Below are 22461 nucleotides of genomic sequence, written 5' to 3' on the forward strand. Positions count from 1 at the left end.
GTCCCAGAAAAGATCGTCAACGCACTTCTTGATTGTTTAACATTATAAATCATACCAAATAAGTAATAAAACTGCACTGACTAGTTTCAAAAATATTTAAAACTAAGGATTTTATAACGTTTTTTGTGTCTCGGTCATAAGCTAACGTTATAATTTTTCTTTTAAGGGTTAACAAATTTCAAATTAACAAAGGAACGTGCTTTTCAAAAATTAACATTTATTTAATATATTATATGGTAGTAGTGGTTTAGGTTTTTCAAACCTAAATTAAGGTAAGCTTAGCTTGCATTTACATTTTATTTTGTAATTTCTCTAAAAGAGGTACATTTGAATGTTGATAAAAATTAAGTCAAATAAAGCACATACTAATTGCAACACACGTTCAAGATACACCAGTGTACATCTAGTTTTTAAATGGTGGTAAACCATACAATTCCGGTTGAAATTCCTCCAATGATCTCAATCGTTGGGTAGCCAATGCTGACATTTCCAATGGCACACGTTCGTCGGGTACCATCACCACTTGCATACCAGCACTATGGCCAGCTTTAACACCATTCGGTGCGTCTTCGAAAACCAAACATTTGGATGGATCTGGTTTGTCGGGGAAACGTGAGGCTGCGATAAGGAAAATATCTGGAGCTGGTTTGCCCTGCTTCACTTCAGGATCGGTAGAACCGCAAACACGATGATGGAATAGTTTAAAAAGTTCCCGATGATTGGTGATTTTAATTTCAACCATTTCCTCGCCTGAGCTGGTGGCCAAACAGAATGGTATGTTGTGTGTGTGTAAATGACGTAAAAGTCGCTCAGCTCCTAAAAATGTGTAGTATTTTAATATGAATGTTTATTAAGATGATCTTTTATGAATTATAAATAATTATACATGAGCTGATTTTGTTTAACATAAAAGCATTTATCTTTAAATTAAATTTAATGTAAATTTATAATAATATTTTATTAATTTTTATGTGAAATCCATAATAATTATTTAAAAGGTACCCTTCACCATGTGAGGTAAGAGTATTTACATACATATGTATGAGTTTGTCATACCGTTTCTAATTTATACAATATTCATTTGCAATCCTATAAAGTATATATTCTGAATTCTTATAAGCAGAAAAAACGATATAACGAGTTTAAAATACGGACCGCAGTAATATCAATATATCAGATATATTCATGATAATTCGGTCTATGATTGGTGGAGATATAAGAAAAACTCCGATACATTAGGGTGGGTAAAATTGTTTGCGAGAAAGGCGGATCGCGATTCATGTTCTATGGGTTATTCGAAGAAACTTTGCCGAAGAAACCATAGCTCTTTTACAAAATATTAAAATCGGAGCAAAAACAAAATGTTATTTCCTCTAGCTGCGGTTTTATTTTCGAGTGCCGCCAGAGGATTTTATCGCCTTTTAAGAACTTGTTATGAAAATTGACGAATATTTGACGTTTTCTCATAATGAAATCCGGAGATCGAAATTAATTTTTTAGCTATGGTTAATTCGGCTAAGTTTCTTGGAATGACCCCCTACAATTTAACCCATATATCTCGGTTAAGTTTGGTACATAGACAACATGTATAGTAAATGGAAGGTTTTTCAAAGTTCTTACTCAAAAAAGTTATTTCTAAAAAAAAAATGATACTAAGGTGAAGGGTAATATGATTCGACTAAGCCAAATATAGCACTCTAACTTGTTAAATTTAACATCAATATTTAAGTTTCTATTAATTCTAATAAATATTTGTAAAAACCCTAAGGGAAATCTAAAAAGGCAAATAACATAAAACAAAAAACGATGTTATGAGTACACACTAGAGATGTGCGATTAATTAAATAAACAAACGTTCTGAATAATCAACATTTCTGATTAAACAAAACCATTGCCCTATGGTTGTGCTCATAGAGACGAGGCATAATTGTCAAAAACCAATCAGCCATATGATTTGAGTTATTTTGGTTTGAAAAATGGGGTCTGTAATACACACTCTGTATTTATAATTCTCTATGAGCACAACTATGTTTAATAAATTAATTTCAATTTTAAATTTTCAAATTTCAATATTTTTGTTCGAAAAATAAAAAAAAGTTACACAAAATTCTATTCAATTTTTTGAATTTATTTTAATTTCTGACTAAACAATTATTCGTGAACTCTTGGATTAATCCAATAAATTATTATAAAGAAATTTGATTAATCAATACGTTTGATTAATCGCACATCCATTTAACATATGTACACACTATTATTTTTCAATACATATGAAACCAACTAATTAATATTCATTATATCTGGATGTAAAATTAATAATATAAATATCACAAACTAAAACTAACATCGAGTTCCTCTAGATTACGTTGCACATACCCGAAAGACTTGGAGCACCACGGATTCCGACCACGGATCGAACAAGAGATTTAAATTTTATTTAAGAAAAAATTAGCAAACAAATTTTTAAATATTATAATTTTGCCTCAAGTATTTTTAGTGATCTACCATTTTTTTCCATAATACTTAACGCAGAAACAACTTTTACCAAAAACTCATAAAAATGTCACCTAAAAAGTTTCTATATAAACATATTCGAATATAAAATTGAGATTTAAAGAACTGCGTATTCTAAAAATTCTAATAATTTGTCATAAAGTTCAAAATACCAGGTGGATTGCGGGAAAGTACATACATACTTTCGAATTACAATGTATAAAGAATACAAATACGAAAGTTTTCAATTTTGCATCGAGTTAATTAATATTTAAAAAATTCGATTTAAAAAAGAAAATTTTTAAATTTAGAAAACATACTCGGATTCTGATAAAATTAAATTTTTTTCTTTATAAACAAATTATTATTGATTACATGTCAAATGACACTATGCATCGAATTTTCTATAGCACTTTATAAACTCAAATATATGTATATAAATATATTGCAATTTAAATATCACAGATAAATATTTTATTTGTATTGATATTTATTATAAAAAATTAAAATGTTAACTACACATACATATATTTACAACTGAAAAATATAATAATAGATCATTAGTATAGAGTAACATTTGTTTCATTAATTAAAGAAATTATTAAATAAATAATCGGGAGTAATATTGACTTAGTTTTCATAGTAAATTTATTTTTGTATGAAATTGAAAACTATGTTTTATTAACTATAGCAACAGATAATTTATAGAACATAGAAATACATAATCTATAAACATTTGCGCTTAGTTACAATTATACTATATTTTTAGGAAATGTTACCTTTGCTAGTAAAAATATTTAAATATAGCAAAGCAAAAGATAATTTAATCATAGTTAAGACAAATTATGCTTGGTAAATATTGCTTGGTCTGTATTTACTTTATAAAACATGATTTCTTAATTAAAAATATCCAGGTTCAAAATATACATCACAAAAATTTTGATTTAATGAACTTTTAATATATGTATATAACTATAGTAAATTTCATTGCAATCGATGAAGACAAATATGTGTTACTTCTGTTTGATAAATACAATTTCTGTGATTGTGAATTGCATTAAAAGTTAGGGTTATGTTATTAATCTATAAATTTAGGATTAATCAATTATTCGATTAAACATATTGATTATTTAAAAAATCGATAAGTCAGAAATTAGAATAATTTCAAATAATTAATTTGAATTTTGTGTAACTTTTGTTTTTTTTATTTACTGATTAATCAGTATATTGATCTAAATTATTAGATTTCATTTGAATTAAGTATACGAATTCCTACACAGAACAAAATGTTCATATATGGATTTATTAAATGTTAAACTTAATACTACTAATGATCTATTAAAATTAATAAACGTGCAATTTTACACCATACTAAAATGGCAATTGAAATCATATTCAAAATGAAAATTTCAAAAAACTCATTATTTTTGTTCTAACCTGGCTTTAATGGACAATTGGCTAATAGCGTGCGGCATAACTTTTGGAATTTTTCCAGAAACTCTTGTGGACTGATGGGTAAACCCAAATCAGTAACCGCAATTTCAGCAGTGCGTGGTTCCGTAGTGCCCAAAAGTTTAAGACGCACCTCTATTGGATACGTTTTATTATATGTTTGTGCTATTTGCCTTATGACTTCCTCGTACACAGGTTCAGTATCTGTGAGCCGAGACGAAAAACAAACAAAAAAAACGAGAGAAAGAGAGAGAAAAAGAAACGGAAACACAAAGAAAACAAAGAGCATTAGTTCTGGTGTGATCTTATTGAATTACCTGGCAATAACGGAGCATTTTTCATAATTTTGGAATTTACTTCGCGCTGCAATTTTGAATATTCTTCAGCAGTTAAAGGAAGCTCATAGATTTCTACAATCCGTTGGCACATTTCCATATGGCGTAGTCCCATAAAAGTCATCTTTACCTCCCAAGTGTATGTTTTTCCATATTTATCCAAAATTTGTTGCGTAGCCTTTGTATATAGTGTTTCCGTGTCTAGATTTCGGTGTTAAAATGACGTGTTTTTATAGAATTTAATAGTTCTCAATCATTTGTGCAGATACCCTAACGCGGGTTTTTATCCCTTAATTATACATAAATATTTTATTTTTTGTTGAGAACAAAATTGCAGCAGTTGATTTAGTTGTAAAAAGCTACGATTTTCGGCATAAATCAAGATCATGACAACAGCTTTTTAATAATTGTGTTTGTAGATCTCATAATTATAAGGATAAAACGTTTTATCTTTTAATTAATAATATGGTACAATTTATTAACATTGTGCACTAAAAATTGCATTTTTAATCTACATATATGACGGTACTTTGGAAAATTTTGATATACCGCAAATGTTTTTTAGCGAAGCCGATGTTCAATATACCCAAGGTAGGAGTCCATTTGCCCGGACTATACAAAAAATGTGAATATTTACAGTAAAAAATTATCACAAATTATGTGGGTAGGGTTAGTCTTAACTATGTATCTTTAAAGTTTGTTGGTTTTACATTTGGAAACTTGATCGATTCAAAAATTAATTACAAAAACCATCAATGAGCTTCAATTAAATTACTTAAAGCTAAACTTTTCTGCCTTTAATGTGGAATTTAGATCAAAAATAAGCGCGATTTCGAATGTTGTGAAAGCCATATTTTTGTTTAAATTTGTATCTCAGAACTAATGACAATAACTCTCATGAGGGATGTGTATACACGCAAAACGATTGAGAACCACTGAACTCCATAAAAACTATTTTGCTAAAAAATCTGAAAAACAATAACATGATTAACATTTCAAACTTACCTAATAATAAACCATCCATGTCAAAAATACAATGGGTTACACTTTTAAAATTTTGTGCCATATTTTGCAATTTATAACTTCCGTATGCTAAACTCAAGGACGACAATCTTCGTGTTCTTATCAGACAAAATTTACAAGACTATTAATGATGTAACTGGAATGTTTCACGACAATATTTTGTATATGCTCTCTTTGGAAAACTTAGAATATTATTATCAAAAATTTACTGTATACACCTGTATAAAATTGTCTGTGATGACAAAGATAACAAATTATTGTTTCTTGACTAGCTCAAGGTCACAATTACATTAATTACCACACCGAAATAAACTCAAAAAACAGTTGTTAACAAACGCATTCATAGAAGATGACCGCACAAGAACAGCTGATTATTTTTTCTTCACTTAGATGTTTGAACTATCAATTCAATTGTGTTTGTAATGGCGAAAAATATAACAAACTAAAAGCAAAAACTATAACAGGCAACTTTTACAGTTCAATTATCTTTTAACAAAAACAATGTACCTGTTGTTTTTGTACACGTGTTGTTTGTTGTAGTTCTGTCGTCACCTATTCGCCTTGAGAAATGTCAACAACATTCTAATTAAAAAGGGAAAAATATTTTTACAGCCTGGTCCACGATGTCGAAAGAAAAATGAGTCGATAAAATTTGTATGAAAAATAATAATTTTTGAAAATTCTTTCGAATAGTTTTCATACAAATTTGTTCGAATAGTTTTTCTTTCGACATCGTGGGCCAGGCTGTAAAAATATAAGCAAAAATCGTGAATACCTACCTAAAATTAATTTTTCAACCCATTTTTTAAAAAAAAAATTTTGTTCACCTAATTTTTTTTAAACCAATTTTTTTAATATTTCTTAAAGTTAACTTTTGTGAAGGGTATATAAGATTCGGCACAGCCGAATGCATAATTCTTACGCTACGTTTACACATGCAAGAAAATTTATGAAATGCCACAAATATAAGAAAATTACAGCTAATTTGTAAAAATATCAGCATTTGTTATTTTTAAGTCCATTTATAGTTTTTATTAATAACAATAAAGTGTGGGGACAATGTTAGTGTTGACAATTTTTATAGATATTAGTTTCATATGCAAAAGTGTGAATGTATTGAGTTTTTCGAACTGTTACTTGCATGTGTAAACGCTATTTTACTTGTTGAAAATAAGTTAAATATGCTTACACTTACACATGGATTTGTCTCGTGTAGACAAGAACATAACATTGGCTAGAGGTGTCCAAACAAGACAAATGACTGTGCGCTCACCAAATTGTTCGCTGTGACTGAGCGCAACGTCATTTGTCTTGTTTACTACTTATAACCCCTTTCTATACTTGACAAATATTTATCATAACAATTAATTACGTTTGTTGTCAAGACAAAGTTGTCTGAGCAAAAGCTCTAACAATTTTGTCATAACGAAGCAATAATACTAACCCCATGTCTATACCTGATAATTTTTTTGATTGAAAATTTAGATAAAAAATTATGACAAAATTGTTAGTGCTTTTGCTCAAATAACTTTGTCTTGACAACAAACATCATTAATTGTTATGATAAATATTTGTGTAAAGTGCCCCCATTTGGCGAAATATATTTTAAAAAATGGGTGGATAGGGACATCCTAATGTCCTAGCGGTATGATATATAATATTCTCGTACCTACCAAAAATATATACAAAATTTCATAAAAATAGTTAAATATTGATATTTGGATATTGCTCATACAAAATACTAAAATCTCGGCTAAAAAACGGGTGGGTGAGGGTCGGTTGATGAAAATTTGGGGTTATAAGTATTTTTTAATGCCAAATAAATAAAATGCGAAAAAAAGCTTTTGGACAAAAAATGGTAAAAATAAATTCTGGATAGGGTGACCCTAATGACCTAGCGGTATGAAATATACTTTACGACCTATTCTCATACCTACCAAACATACATACAAAATTTCATAAAAATCGGTTAAGTCGTTTCGGAGGAGTTCAAACACTAACATTGTGACACGAGATTTTTATATATTAGAAGATGTGTTTTTCTATAGAAAAATGTGTTTTTCTATATAGAAAAATGTGTTTTTCTATAGAAAAAAGTGTTTTTGTATACAAAAATGTGTTTTTGTATACAAAAATGTGTTTTTTTTGCGAAAAATCGCCTTTTTTAAAATTTTTAAATTCAAATGCATGTAACTTTGGACTCAGTCATGATTTTTAAACACTTCATTCTTTATTTGATATATACATATATTTTTAATCCTATAAAAGAAAAATTGATAAAATCGGGGAATATTTGGAACCGCGGTCACCAAAAAACTGGAGCAGGGTGGGTAAAAATGTTGAAAATTAAATTTTCAAATGTGAATATCTCCTAAGCTATAAGAGATAATTGATAGCTTTATGTAGTGCTCGACGAGGAGATACTATACATTAGGGACATAACTATTGACAATTTTTGCAAATATGCAAAGTGGCATAGCATAGTCGAATAGAGCATTAAAAAATATAAAAAACCACGGTATTATTTGTTCGCGGTTGTTAAAAAAGTTCACGCACCAAACGCAATAAAGTTTTTCATGAAATATTTTCAATTATTTTGAAACACAATATATTTTATTTTAATAGTAACTGCGGACATACTTTAAAATATAATTTTTAAATAAGGGAAGTTGTTATCGCTGGCTGCGATGGTTGTCCATAAGGGGCGAATTTAACTACACCAATAAGACACAAACAATTTTAAATTATTTGCAGTAATGTGCGACACGATGCGTGTAACACTGTGTGCGGTGCGACACGGTGCGTTTATTTCTATTAAAAAAATTATTAAAATTAAATAAAAGAAATACAAATAATGTTCAACTACTTACCGCAGTGCTTTTCCCTTATGAACTGACTTTACTTTAAATTATTATTTTATTTGGACCACTAGTTATTTATGTGTATAACACATTAAAAATAACGGTACCAACTTAACGAAACAAAAGCACTGCAGTGAGATCAATGTAAAAAAGAACAACAACTAATACATAATCTTCACTAACAAATAGGTAAATAAGACAAATAAACAAAACATTAAGGCGGCTCACAGGACGCCATATAACTTCAAATAAATATTTTAAATGAATTACAAAATTATACAATGACAAAATTATACAATGACAAATAATAAAGACAAATAATAAAATTTCAGCTCGCTTATGAGCCATTCGGCGACATCCCCACCCCCGTGGATCGGCTACGATTCACTACTCCAAATCAAGGACAGCAAGCTTGGAAACAGGTCGCTTTAGTATTCCTGTACTAGTACGTACATCAGCACGACGAATAACACCATCTCTACCTATAAACACCTCTTCCACTCTGCCTCGCTTCCAATCTCTACGGGACACGGCTGGATCGCAAATTAGAACCAAATCACCAATAGCAATAGGCTTCGTACGTTGACACCATTTGGAGCGTCTAGTCAACGTGGGCAAATATTCTTTTATCCACCTGTTCCAGAAATGATCACGTAGCTGACGGGAAATGCGCCACTGCTTTTTTAGTACAACAGACTGTTCTTCTTTTGCTCCGGCAGGAGTTTGTGTTGTATTAGGGCAACCCAACAAAAAATGATTAGGCGTTAGTGGTTCTTCATCTTCGTGGCTCAACGGCAAGTGTGTCAACGGACGGGAATTCACAATATTTTCCGCTTCAATCAGGAAACTTTGCAGTGTGTGTTCACGAGGGGCCGATTCTTTCAAAGTTGACTGCAACACACGTTTTACACATTGGACCATCCGTTCCCATATACCACCTTCTGCAGGATTATGTGGACAATTAAACTGCCAATCTATACCTTTAGATGTAAGTTCATCTTGAATTTGAGCCACATCAAATACTTCACTGAACCTCTTGGCAACTTTATCAGCACCAACAAAATTTGTACCATTATCGCTCCTCAGTCTTGTAGGCAGGCCACGTCGATTTATAAAATTGCGTATGGCAAGAATACACGCATCGGTTGACAAATCGAAAGCGACTTCCAAATGAATGGCCCTTATGGTCAGGCAAGTAAATAAGGCCACCCAACGTTTTTCATGGCGACGACCAACGGTTACAATAACTGGACCAAAATAGTCCAATCCAGTGTAGGAAAATGGACGAATATATGGCGTCAATCTGTCTTTTGGCAAAGAACCCATAAGTGGTGGCACCGGCAATGTACGACGAAATCTGCAAATAAAACAATTAGAAACACGCTTACGTAAAATTTTTCTAAGGCGGGGAATCCAAAATGATCTTCGAATTTCACAAACTGTAGCTTCAAAATTTTGATGTTTCATTTTTTCGTGTACATGGGCCACAAACAACTCGGTGACAGGATGAAACGACGGTAATATAATCGGACGCCTTATATCCAATGGTAACCAACTAGCTGCATCCACACGACCATAAACTCGAAGTAATGAATTTTCATCCATATATGGAGTCAGGGCATACAACTCACTACTTTTGGGCAAAGTACCTTCATTTTTAATAATTTCAATTTCAGCGCTAAATTTTTCTCGTTGGGCTTGACGGCAAAGACAAATGTCAGCACTTTTTAACTCTGCAGTAGTTAAACCATTTCCTTCTTCAGGACCAATCTTCTTTTGGCAACGATTTATAAAACGTAACACCCAGGCAATCGTACGTTTTAATTTCAAATATGATGAAAATCTATCGAATTCAAAAACAACAGGGGTATTTACCAGCAAAGCAAATTTGGGACGAAGTTCTTCAGTGTCTAGGTTACAAGTAGGTATTTCTTGCGTTTTTGGCCATTCATCTTCATATTCGTATAGAAATTTAGGTCCCGTAAACCAGCGGCAATCATCTGAAAAATTGACCTGGCTTTTCATTCTTGTAGTTTCATCGGCAACATTAAGATTTGTTGGCAGCCATCTCCAATCTGCTGGGCTAGTAGAATCAAGAATCTCAGTAATTCTATGGGCAACAAAGGGTTTATATCTTCGGCTTTCAGATCCAATCCAACAACTACGGTGGTTGAATCACTCCAGCAAACGATTCTTGATACCTTAATGGAATGTTCCTTCAAAATTGTACCCATCAAACGAGTACCCAATACAGCAGTCTGAAGTTCGAGCCGAGGAATACTCATTGCTTTCAGAGGAGCACATCTAGTTTTTGCAGCTACAAAAGTCACTTCAATTTTATTATCAGCATTTATAGACCTCCAGTATGACACGGCACCAAATGCATCTTCACTAGCGTCGACAAAAACATGTAGTTCCAGGCGAGAAGGAACACCATTTCTAAAATAAAATCGAGGCACTTTAACATGGATGACATTTTGTAGCTCTTGGCGCCAATTATTCCACATCTCGTTTAATTCTCCGGGCAATGCATCATCCCATCGTATATTGTGTCTCCAAACTTCACGCATCAGTAACTTTGCCGTTATCATGTAGTAGCTCAGGAAACCAAGTGGATCAAAAACGGACATAACCACACTTAAAAGCTCGCGTTTTGTTGGACACCTCATACCTTCTATAACATCAGCATTCACGTTGTGGAACTTCAAATTGAACCTGAAAGTATCATCTTTAGGTTGCCAATACATACCAAGTATCTTCTCTGATTGTAGCTGGTTGACATCGCTGGAAAAATTCACCGGACTTTCCACTGTACCTTTAAGAGCCACAATTACTTTAGAAGAGTTCGATGAAAAATTACGTAGTTCAAACCCAGCTGATTTATGAATGTCGCGCACTTGTTTGGCAATCTCAATGGCCCTTGCTTGCGTCGGAAAACTATCCACAAAATCATCTACATAATGATGATCAACAATCGACTTCACTGCACGAGGATATTTATCACGATAGCTTAGGGCATTTGTTTCTTTGACATAATGGGCTACACAAGGCGAGCAAGCAGCACCAAAAGTCATGACTAGCATTTCATAAGAATCAGGTGGTTCTCTAGTGTCTTCACGCCAAAGAAATATTTGAGAGCATCTATCTTCAGGAGCTACAATAACTTGGTGAAACATTTCTTTGATGTCCCCACACACTGCTACAGCACCAACTCGAAAATTAAATAAAACGGATGGCAGAGGCTTATATTGCTGCGGGCCTTTTAGCAGTTTAGAATTCAGGGAAACACCTTCAACAGTTGCGGCAGCATCAAACACTAAACGAATTTTTCCTGGCTTATTAGGATTAATCACTCCAAAATGCGGAAGATACCAAGTCCTGGGGCACAAATCAGCAGCTTCAATAGGCGACAATTTACGTACATACCTCTTGGACAAATAATCCCTCATGATGGATTTGTAGGCAGCACCAAATTCAGGACTTCTATTCATCTTTCGCTCAATACCAACAAGTCTATTTAGAGCCATGGAGTAGCTATCAGGCAACACAACATCATCTTCACGCCACAAGAGCCGAGTTTGGAATCTACCATCAATCTTAACTGTAGTTTCGTTCATAATTTTCCGAGCCCGTAAGTCATCCTTTGATTCTATGACCGGCAATAACTTCACACCAAAATTCTCCGTTTCAAAATAATTTGCCACTAAGTCATAGAGTCTTTGCTCTGGCTGAACTGACAAAAGACACAAATTTTCGCTAGATTGCTTACCCATCATTTTCCCAAATACGACCCATCCTAATGGGGTGTTAGCAGCATATGGACCATTTTCATCCAGAGACACAATTTCATCAGGAAGTCCCAGATGAGAATGATCTAATCCAATCAGAACTTTGGGAACAACATCATTATATAATTTAATGGGCAAACCAGGATGGCGACTTAAATCCATATTGAAGCTTTGGGCCGGCAATTTTAAATTTGAAACTCCATAAACGTTTCGCAAGGCATATTTTCTCTGCTTACCAATTCCACTTACGTGCATATCAACCACTGTTGCCGTTTCTTGTGATGCCTTACCAGCATACCAATTCAAATTCAATTGACTTTGATGCCCCTGAAGACCAAGTTTCTTCACCAAGGAGCTGTCCACCATAGTAACCGATGAACCTTCATCCAACAACGCATAGGTTTCAATTTTGTTACTGGGACCATAAAGCACAATTGGCACCACTCGGAACAACAACACACCTTTATCTGCAGCTTTAGACACACAGCTAAGAACAGACTCATTTTCATTTGTGGAACCACTTGGAGCAGGCGACTCAGACGAAAGCGTATTATTTCCACCATCATTAATTTTGACATCATGTAATAATTTGTTATGTTTTCTTAGACAACCATCCACGTGACACGTCTTTCGATAACGGCAAAATCTACTCGAATGTCCACTACCCAGACACGAAAAACATAACCTCATTTTTTTCACTTCACTCCAACGATTAGGCACACTTAATGAACCAAATTTTCTACAATCAAATATTTTATGATTTGCCTGGCACATAGGGCATTCTTGTTGTTTACGTTGACCATCAGCAGCATGAAGGACAACTTTTCTTTTGGGTTCATTATTTTGACGATTTCCACTTGTAGTTTGCACCATTCTTACCAAATCAGCAACATCTTTGAGCCATTTGCTAAAATCCAAAATAGTTGGGTATGGTTTTATTGTTGAGGCACAGCGGGCCCACTCCATTCGTTTACTCATTGGAAGCTTTCCGACCAATTCTTCCATTAATGTTGGATTAGCTAAATGCTGTTGTCCATTAGCAGTTTCCAAAAAGGCGGCAAGATTCCGCACTTTAACAGCAAAGGGCACAAGCTTATCCACAGCACTTTCACTAATGGGCGAAATTTCTTTCACTTGTTGTAGCTGGCAACGAATAAGCATCTCTGGGCGACCATATTGAAAACACAATTGTTCCATAACCATACTCACGTTATCTGCATGGATCAGCAACGACTTCACACATTCACGGGCATCACCCTTCAAAGCTTTTTGGAGCCTTAAACAATTTTCAAAATTATTATAATTATAAACAGCAGTCGATTGATTAAAAGCCGTTGAGAACATGGGCCAATCTTCAGGCGAGCCACTAAAATCCGGTAAATCATAAATTTTTCGATGCATCAATAACGAACCACCATTTTGAGACAATCGGAAATTTGGCGGCAACGGTTGACTTCCACACAAATTCGAAAAATTATTTTCATTGCAGCTTACCGAAGAAAATGGCGTACGACGTTCAGTGCAGTCAACGTTGGCTGAGGCAGAATTGTCAACGTTGACTTCGCTGGTACCCGTTACTGGCGGCGCCATATTGGATGGCTGTGGCATGGCGGCTGAAGAACTCGGCGTCGAATTAGCGTTTGTGGCAATCGACAACGCTCGCTGGGCATTTAACAACTGGGCCTGAAGAATGTTGATCTGACTTTGAAGGCCTTCCAAATTAAGCTGTGCAGAAGAGCTTAAATTATTTTCAGCAAAATTTTGTTGGTTATGTTGAACATTGGCAACTGTGGTAGCTATGGCATAAGTTGTTCCGGCGGCGGTGGAACTTGTAGGCACTCCGGCGACAGAAGGAGCAATTACAATTGGTTGATTTGTTGTGACGTCAATAGTACTTACGTTTTGTGGAGGCACTTCAGCGGCGGAGGGAGTCAAAGATGTTCCGGCGACATGGGAACTGGCAGGCAAAGAAGAAACTCCGGCGACCGATGGAGCCACTTGTTGAGAAACAATTTTTGTTCCGGCAGGCGAGGAACCACTACTAGGCTGGCTCATTGTTGACTGTAATCGCTGGCTTTTTCTTGCTGGGGAGCGATGCATTATGAACCACAAATAATCACAAGCGTTTCTCAAAGAGCACACAAAATCTCACAAAAATCACAGCAAATAAGCACCAAAATGTTTTAAATATATTTTTATTTGTTCCGGCAGAAAGGGAACCACTTTAAAATATTTTTAAAAAATGTATTTTATGTTCCGGCAGGCAAGGAACCACTTTTGGAAATCTTCAAACAATTATTTTATGTTCCGGCAGGCAAGGAACCACTTTATTTATTTCCAAATTAATTTGTATTTGTTCCGGCAGACAAGGAACCACTTCGCACAAAAATCTGCAAACTTTGTTTTATTCCGGCAGACAAGGAACCACAAAAAATTTAGCAAATATCAGCTCAAAAAGTGCGAAATAAAATTTGTTATCGCTGGCTGCGATGGTTGTCCATAAGGGGCGAATTTAACTACACCAATAAGACACAAACAATTTTAAATTATTTGCAGTAATGTGCGACACGATGCGTGTAACACTGTGTGCGGTGCGACACGGTGCGTTTATTTCTATTAAAAAAATTATTAAAATTAAATAAAAGAAATACAAATAATGTTCAACTACTTACCGCAGTGCTTTTCCCTTATGAACTGACTTTACTTTAAATTATTATTTTATTTGGACCACTAGTTATTTATGTGTATAACACATTAAAAATAACGGTACCAACTTAACGAAACAAAAGCACTGCAGTGAGATCAATGTAAAAAAGAACAACAACTAATACATAATCTTCACTAACAAATAGGTAAATAAGACAAATAAACAAAACATTAAGGCGGCTCACAGGACGCCATATAACTTCAAATAAATATTTTAAATGAATTACAAAATTATACAATGACAAAATTATACAATGACAAATAATAAAGACAAATAATAAAATTTCAGCTCGCTTATGAGCCATTCGGCGACAGAAGTATCCCACACACTTGCAAAAAAAATTAAATAATTTATATAATAAGAAATTGGTGTTGGTGCGTGATGTTTTTGATTCCAAATGATCTAAAAAAATGATTTTCATTACTTATACAACATTGGCCATCACGTGGAGGTATGCCAAAAATTTCGCCAAAATTAGTTATATGCCTACTATACATACAGTGGTGGCCAGGAATTTAAGACAAAAATTGTTTGCTAAATTCCACGTGATTGTCAATTATTTTTTCAAATATTTCCACAAATATGTATGCATGAGGACTGTTTTAACACACAAGTGTGTTTTATTCGACTATGTCAATTCATACATATTCACCACGAACACATAAAATTTTTCTACAACTTGACCAACAAAATTTTTTTTTAAAAAAAAACATATTTTCTCACATTTATATCATTATATTTTTTAATTTTTTAATTGGTCAATTAATCGGGGTTTAGATTTAATCGGTTAATAATCGGTTAATATTAAATTATTCGATTAACCGAATAATTTCTATTTTAATTTTAAATTGAAAAGAAAAACACGAATTTTGTATACATATATAAGCATTTTCTTACTAAAAAGAACAAAAACATAAAAAACAAACAAAACATAATAATTCAACAAAACAATAAATAAAAATATACACATGTGAGTTCCTTTTTTAGATTTTAAGGAGATCTTCTAAAATAATCTTTTAAAAAAAGAATGTAATTTAAATGCTTAAATTTTAAACGATTTTTTTTAGTTTTAATTAAACTTGACTTGTAAAAACTACCTCACTGATTGTAGATTTGGAAAAATAGAAAATAAGGCACGATAAAAAGTATCCAATTTCTCAGTTCTTTTTTTAGTTTTTTCTAAGCATATTTTTTTAGATTTTGAATACTTTAATAGTATCGTTAAGTTCTGATTAAAGACTCGTTTCAGTAATGTCTTTAATTTCGTCTATTACCATGTCGTCCTTCAACTCATTATCACAAAGTTCATCATAGAATATTCTAGAAAAAATGTCATTTCCAAATTCCTTAGTTTCAGTTTCCGTACTATACTTCAAATAACTATTGCTAGAAGTGAATGTTCACGAGTTAAGAAATTAAATTTTAAAAAATAATTCTGTATAAAGTACAAAAAAGAGACATTTCGGTTAATCGGTTAATCGACACAAATTAATCGGTTTATTCGTTATTTGAAAATCGTCAATTTTAAATTATTCGAACAGTTAACCGACAAAAATTAATCGGTTAACCGATTAACGGTTAATCGATTGAATACCCTAATACCTACTATGGTGGTGTTGGGTATAATAAATAATTTATAAATTAGAATGTCTAACATAGTTCCCTATAAGCACCAAAGCCCGAAAAAATCAAGCCCTTGAACATTTTGTTGGAATTTGACTTGAATGCAAATGTAATTATGTTTTAAACTTGAAAAAAAATGTATATATATATGTATATACTAGGGTATTCAATTAATCGGAATTATGGTTTAATCGAGCAAATAATTAATCGGGGTTTAGATTTAATCGGTTAATTTTAAATTATTCGATTAACCGAATAATTTCGTCAATTTTGAATTATTCGAACAGTTAATAGATCCAAAATTAATCGGTTAACCGATTAACGGTTAATCGATTGAATACCCTAATATATACCCAAGAAAATTCCCGAAATATCAAAAAAAAAACAACGTTTTTCTAGGTTTAATATTTTTCAAACAAAAAATTATACGGCTTCTAAGACATTTAGCTTCTACAATATATATATATAAGGAATTTGAATAAGCTGACAATTATCAATATATTTTATAATACATTGACTTCCTATAGAAAAACGTTAAGACCTACAATTATGCATAGCTTTCCACACAACCCAAGGGGTACTATGCAATGCGCGTTGCCAATTATTTTATATGGCTGGCATCCCCAAACTTAAGACGTTTTCGAACTTGCTACTTTAAATTACGGTGCGTTTACACATGCAAGTAGATTGAGGAAAGTTGAGAATACGTATTATTATCGAAAATGTCGAAAATACATCGAAATGTCTACAAGTTGCTTGAGCGTTTACACATGCAAGTAAAAGTTCATTTTAAAAATGTCGTCAAAACGTAAACACATTATTATTAAGAGTTGCCTAGGATACCACATACATATATTTGTAGGGAAATAATTGTTATAAATAATTATTATTATTACTTTAATGAGATTAGTGCTCTTAAATTAATTTAATAGCGTTCTTTATTCATATTTGAAGAGAAAAAACAATTTTTTTTACAAATATACATAAAATAAGTTAAAAATATAATAATTATTTTACCACAATCCAGTAATTTTTTTTAAATTTTTTTAGTTAGGCAACTCTGTTTGTGTTTTTGACACTTTATTGCAGTAAGTGTCAAAAAATCACTGTCCATCGAAATTCACTAGGCAGTGAGCTGTAAGTGGCTGCATGTGTGCTTGTGTTAGTGCAAAAGTGTGAATGTATTGTGTTTTTCGAACTGTTACTTGCATGTGTAAACGCTAGGTTAAATTAAAGTAGCAAGTTCGAAAAGTCGACATTTTAAAAATAGAAAAAAGTCGAAAAGTAGAGTTTTTGTTTCAACTATAGAACACTAATTGCCTTCATATATTTAATTTTTATTGGAAAAGGCTTATCAATAAATGTAGTAACCATGTATTTTTTTACACTAAGATATGGTTAAAAGTTGACTATATTCGAAAAGTCGAAAAAACTAGATTTAAATAAAAAAGTCGAAAGATCGAAAAGTCGACTTTTTAGTATTTCGAGAAGTTCGAAAAACATAACCAACAGGGACTAAATATTTTTAATATTGCAAAACATAAATAAAAAATAAGAAAAACCTTTCTAAAGCAAATAAATTTGTATGTTGAAAAAATTTTTAAAAAATAGTTTTTTGACAACTTTGTTCAACAAAAAACTGTAGACAAAAAACTGGATATGCCAAAATGTAGGTATTATTGTCCACTATAACTTGCCATTGGCCAAACCCGGTCAGAAGTCCTAAATTTGGCCCCAGAGCCAAAAGAGTATATTGAGTGTAATTTTGAAGAAATAGTTTTTTGACAACTTTGTTCAACAAAAAACTATAGACGAAAAAACTGAATATATCAAAATGTAGGTATTGTTCTCCACTATATCAAGCCATATGCCAAACCCGGTCAGAAGTCCTAAATTTGGCCCCAGGGCCAAAAGAGTATATTGAGTGAAATATTGAAGAAATAATTTTTTGACAACATTGTTCAACCAAAAACTATAGACGAAAAAACTGGATATGCCAAAATGTAGGTATTGTTGTCCACTATAACTGGCCATTGGCCAAACCCGGTCAGAAGTCCTAAATTTGGCCCCAGGGCCAAAAGAGTATATTGAGTGAAATTTTGAAGAAATAGATTTTTGACAACTTTGTTCAACAAAAAACTATAGACGAAAAAACTGAATATGCCAAAATTTAGCTATTATTGTAAACTATAACAGGATATTGACCAAACTCGGTCAGAAGTCCTAAATTTGGCACCAGGGCCAAAAGAGTATATTAAGAGACATTTTGAAAAAAATGGTTTTTTGACAACTTTGTTCAACAAAAAACTATAGACGAAAAAACTGAATATGCCAAAATTTAGCTATTGTTGTAAACTATAACCGGCCATTGGCCAAACTCGGTCAGAAGTCCTAAATTTGGCACCAGGGCCAAAAGAGTATATTGAGTGAAATTTTGAAGAAATAGTTTTTTGACAACTTTGTTCAACAAAAAACTATAAACAAAAAACTGAAGATGCCAAAATGTAGGTACTGTTGTCCTTTATAACAAGCAATTGGCCAAAGCCGGTCAGAAGTCCTAAATTTGGCACCAGGGCCAAAAGAGTATATTGATTGAAATTTTGAAGAAATAGAATTTTGACAACTTTGTTCAACAAAAAACTATAGACAAAAAACTGAAGATGCCAAAATGTAGGTACTGTTGTCCTTTATAACAAGCAATTGACCAAACCCGGTCAGAAGTCCTAAATTTGGCCCCAGCGCCAAAATAGTATATTGAGTGAAATTTTTAAGAAATAGTTTTTTGACAACTTTGTTCAACAAAAAACTATAAACTTAAAAACTGAATATGCCAAAATGTAGGTATTGTCATTAGGGTATTCAATCGATTAACCGTTAATCGGTTAACCGATTAATTTTGGACGGTCAACTGTTCGAATAATTTGAAATTGCCGATTTTCAAATAACAAATAAACCGATTAATTTGTGTCGATTAACCGATTAACCGAAATTCCTTTTTTTTGCACTTTAATTTTTTTTTTGAAATTAAAATTAGATATTTTTTGAACATCCAATAAACATGTTTAGTGACATATTTAATTTACATGTATTTGAAACTTTGTTCGTATTTACATGTATAGACGAAACTTTTTTTTTTTTGAAATGAGCCTTTTATCATAACTGAACGAAACTATTAAATTAATCTATCCAAAAAGGAATATTCTTGATTTCTCCAAAATATACAATCAGCGAGAGAGTTTTTTCCAAGAAAAGTTTTATAAAATCTAAAGAAAAAAATCGTTTAAATTATATTCTTTTTATAAAAGATTATTTCAGAAGATCTCACTAAAACTATAAAAACTCACACATCGCTCATTTGCTGCAACAACGTCATAATAAAAAAAAGTCGTTTCGAGAAAAACATCTTTGAATATTTTATGACAGTTTACTATTTCTTAAATAAATTTTCAACAAGTCATGCGATTTCAGAAATTTAAATAGGAGATTTTAATATCTTTCTAACCTGTATTTAACCCAAATTTTTACTTATCAAATATACGAGAAAACATGAATTTTTACAATGTTTACAACAAAAAAACACCCTCACACCCTTTTTTTTTGAAAACTGATAAAACTATATGAACGATTATAGAACAGCTCATATTTTGTATTATTAAGTTCAATAAACACGGATTTTGAGTAATGACGTTGTTGCAGCAAATAGGCGATATGTTTACAAAAATGATCTCAAATACCTTATTTGCCATTTTTTATGTTTTTGTATACAAAATTCGTTGTTGTATTTTCAATTTGAAATGAAAATATAAATTATTCGGTTAATCGAATAATTTCAAATTAACCGATTATTAACCGATTAAATCTAAACCTCGATTAATTATTTGCTCGATTAACCGATTAAACCAGAAACCCGATTAATTGAATACCCTAATTGTCATGTTATATATGACTGACAAACACACCATGTAAATTAGATGGGGTCAAGGCGAATTTATACAAGGTGGAGTCAGTCAAACAGCTGATAATTTTTTTTTCGCTTTTTGGTTTTAACAGTTGTCAAAGCTTGTTTTTATATTTAAATATCTACATATTCTAATCGTATTAACAAAATATTTATTTTTTACATAAATAAGTAAAGCCCTCACTATACAATTATCTACACTACATTAAGTTTTAATAAATATTTGTTTATTTTTTCATTTTTGTTTTTTGACATTTGTTAAGACCAATTGTTGTATTTGTAGAACTGATAGCACCTTGTATAAATTCGCCTTGGATGGGGTGTTTGAAAGGTCTGACTGACAAGCAGGATTTTGTTGCGCTGCCGTTCCAATTGTTTCCAGTCGTGGAAATCTTGAAAAACAAATACAAAATACAACTCTGTATTAACAACACTGATTGCTGGTACATTTTGGTGTATCAACGGCCATAACAACAAAATACAACACTGTGCTAACTAAACACAGCACGTAAATTGGGTGACATGTGGTAAGTGCAACCAACTTCACTGACTTCTTTCTTTCTAAAAAATTCAAGATGGTGAGTGGACGTAGTTCTTTACGCGAGTTGCCACAACTAACATAAAAATTAAACAATCTGAAAAAAGTTCAATATTTGTTAATACAGTATGTGAAATTCCTAAAGTCAACATCGACTAACTAAGTTTTGGCTAAATTTGTTTCCAAAATGCATAATACGTGATTAAAATCATATTTTTTAACGGGTCAAACATAACCTCACTAAACAAACGAAAAAAATTTGACAATGGAGTGTGTGTGAAAAAAATGAAAATGTGTGTCTTGTGGCTTCTCGTGTATACAAACCACGTGTTGTATTTCTGAAAAAAGGAATATACAATTATTAGAATTTCGTTCTCTAATTCTATATTTTCCACAAATTTAGTCGAATATCAAGAGGAAGAAGACCAGAAAGCTTCGCGGTCATGTAAGTCATGGTCACGGTCGTATTGGCAAGCACCGTAAGCATCCTGGTGGTCGCGGTAACGCTGGTGGTATGCATCACCATCGCATCAACTTCGACAAATACCATCCCGGTTATTTCGGCAAAGTTGGTATGAGGAACTTCCATTTGCGTCGTCAACACAAATTCTGCCCTACCCTCAATTTGGATAAATTGTGGTCTTTGGTCGGTGCCGACAAAGTCGCTGAATTGGAAAAGGAAAAGTCTACTAAGGCTCCCGTCGTCGATTTAGTTAAATTCGTAAGTTGAAATTTTATTGAAAAATTTTATAATCAAAATTATAAACAGTAAAAATATAGAACATGAAGATTACCCTAAGGCGTCGGGCGGACTGAATGCGATCGTACAATTGCTTTTCCCATGTAGCGAAAGCCTTTCAGATTCTATATATTTACAAATATAATTTTAATATCATTTGTTTAGAGAGTATTGATTTTAATGTTTATTTTGTTTTTATTTTAGGGTTACTACAAATTGTTGGGCCGTGGTCACTTCCCCAACATGCCCATCATTGTTAAAGCCAAATACTTCTCCAAGAAGGCTGAAAACAAGATCAAGAAGGCCGGTGGTGCCTGCTTGTTGGTCGCTTAAGTTAAGGTAAATATTTTGATTTTTATTACTTTTTTTTTTCTATAAAAACAGTGACGATTTATACTAGCACGTCAGACCTCTGCTGAGTGATTCTAGGTTTTACCATAACTGAACTGAGTTTTATTTTTTTTTAATAATAATTTGTTTTAAATATTTTATGATTTCTAACGGTTGTATTTTCTTTTTTTTCATTTTAGGATTCCCTTTATTAACCTCTGATACGTTCGCTCTGAATACATTCGACCATCTAAAATGTATTTGTTTTTTTAATAAAAAAACCATCTTAAGAAAACACAAAAATAAATTTAAATTTTATTAAATTAATATTAAGTTGTTTAAAAAAGAAATGCTTTCATTTAAAACTAATGTGCTTAGGTAGTGAGGTGTTGCTTTGTAATTAATTATCACCACTGTCACAGAGTTCCATTCTGATAGAAAGAAGAATTCGTTTCGTATTCAGCTTTTTCAGTTATCTAAGTGGAATTGATATTTGTTTTTCTCTAATTTTTGTTCCATTTCTTTAGAAAGAACTTGAACTGTTTCAATATACATAACATTGAGACATTGAATCAGAAAAGTTTTATATTTGGCTGTACCGAATTCGGTCAATA

The 22461-nt window shown here is 32.3% G+C and overlaps 4 protein-coding genes across 5 annotated transcripts; 1 reads left to right on the forward strand and 3 right to left on the reverse strand.

The window, feature by feature from the left end:
• Window positions 1–197: 197 nt before the first annotated feature.
• Window positions 198–5611, reverse strand: Gs1l (GS1-like). Of its 2 annotated transcripts, none has more exons than XM_065501388.1 (3): window positions 5286–5611; window positions 3931–4149; window positions 198–816 (listed from the first exon to the last, which is right to left on the reverse strand). In XM_065501388.1, exons 1-3 carry the CDS (start codon window positions 5344–5346, stop codon window positions 404–406), a joined length of 693 nt encoding a protein of 230 aa, XP_065357460.1. In that variant the 5' UTR covers window positions 5347–5611; the 3' UTR covers window positions 198–403. The 2 variants fall into 2 exon arrangements, with proteins under 2 accessions (XP_065357460.1, XP_065357458.1); XM_065501386.1 differs by lacking the exon at window positions 3931–4149 and adding an exon at window positions 4263–4481 and having other exon boundaries at window positions 5286–5610.
• A 2940-nt stretch (window positions 5612–8551) lies between these two features.
• LOC135950473 (uncharacterized) lies at window positions 8552–10189 on the reverse strand. Its single transcript, XM_065500012.1, has one exon. The coding sequence runs from the start codon at window positions 10187–10189 to the stop codon at window positions 8552–8554; it is 1638 nt and encodes a 545-aa protein (XP_065356084.1).
• LOC135950474 (uncharacterized) lies at window positions 10186–14007 on the reverse strand. Its single transcript, XM_065500013.1, has one exon. It carries the CDS (start codon window positions 14005–14007, stop codon window positions 10186–10188), a length of 3822 nt encoding a protein of 1273 aa, XP_065356085.1.
• Window positions 14008–20797: 6790 nt separating this feature from the next.
• Window positions 20798–22154, forward strand: RpL27A (ribosomal protein L27A). Its single transcript, XM_065500918.1, has 4 exons — window positions 20798–20818; window positions 21182–21499; window positions 21722–21856; window positions 22048–22154. The coding sequence occupies exons 1-3, from the start codon at window positions 20816–20818 to the stop codon at window positions 21848–21850; spliced, it is 450 nt and encodes a 149-aa protein (XP_065356990.1). The 5' UTR covers window positions 20798–20815; the 3' UTR covers window positions 21851–21856; window positions 22048–22154.
• The last annotated feature ends 307 nt before the right edge of the window (window positions 22155–22461 follow it).

This window comes from Calliphora vicina, chromosome 2 (assembly GCF_958450345.1).
Source record: "Calliphora vicina chromosome 2, idCalVici1.1, whole genome shotgun sequence".
Taxonomy (NCBI): Eukaryota; Metazoa; Arthropoda; class Insecta; order Diptera; family Calliphoridae; genus Calliphora; species Calliphora vicina.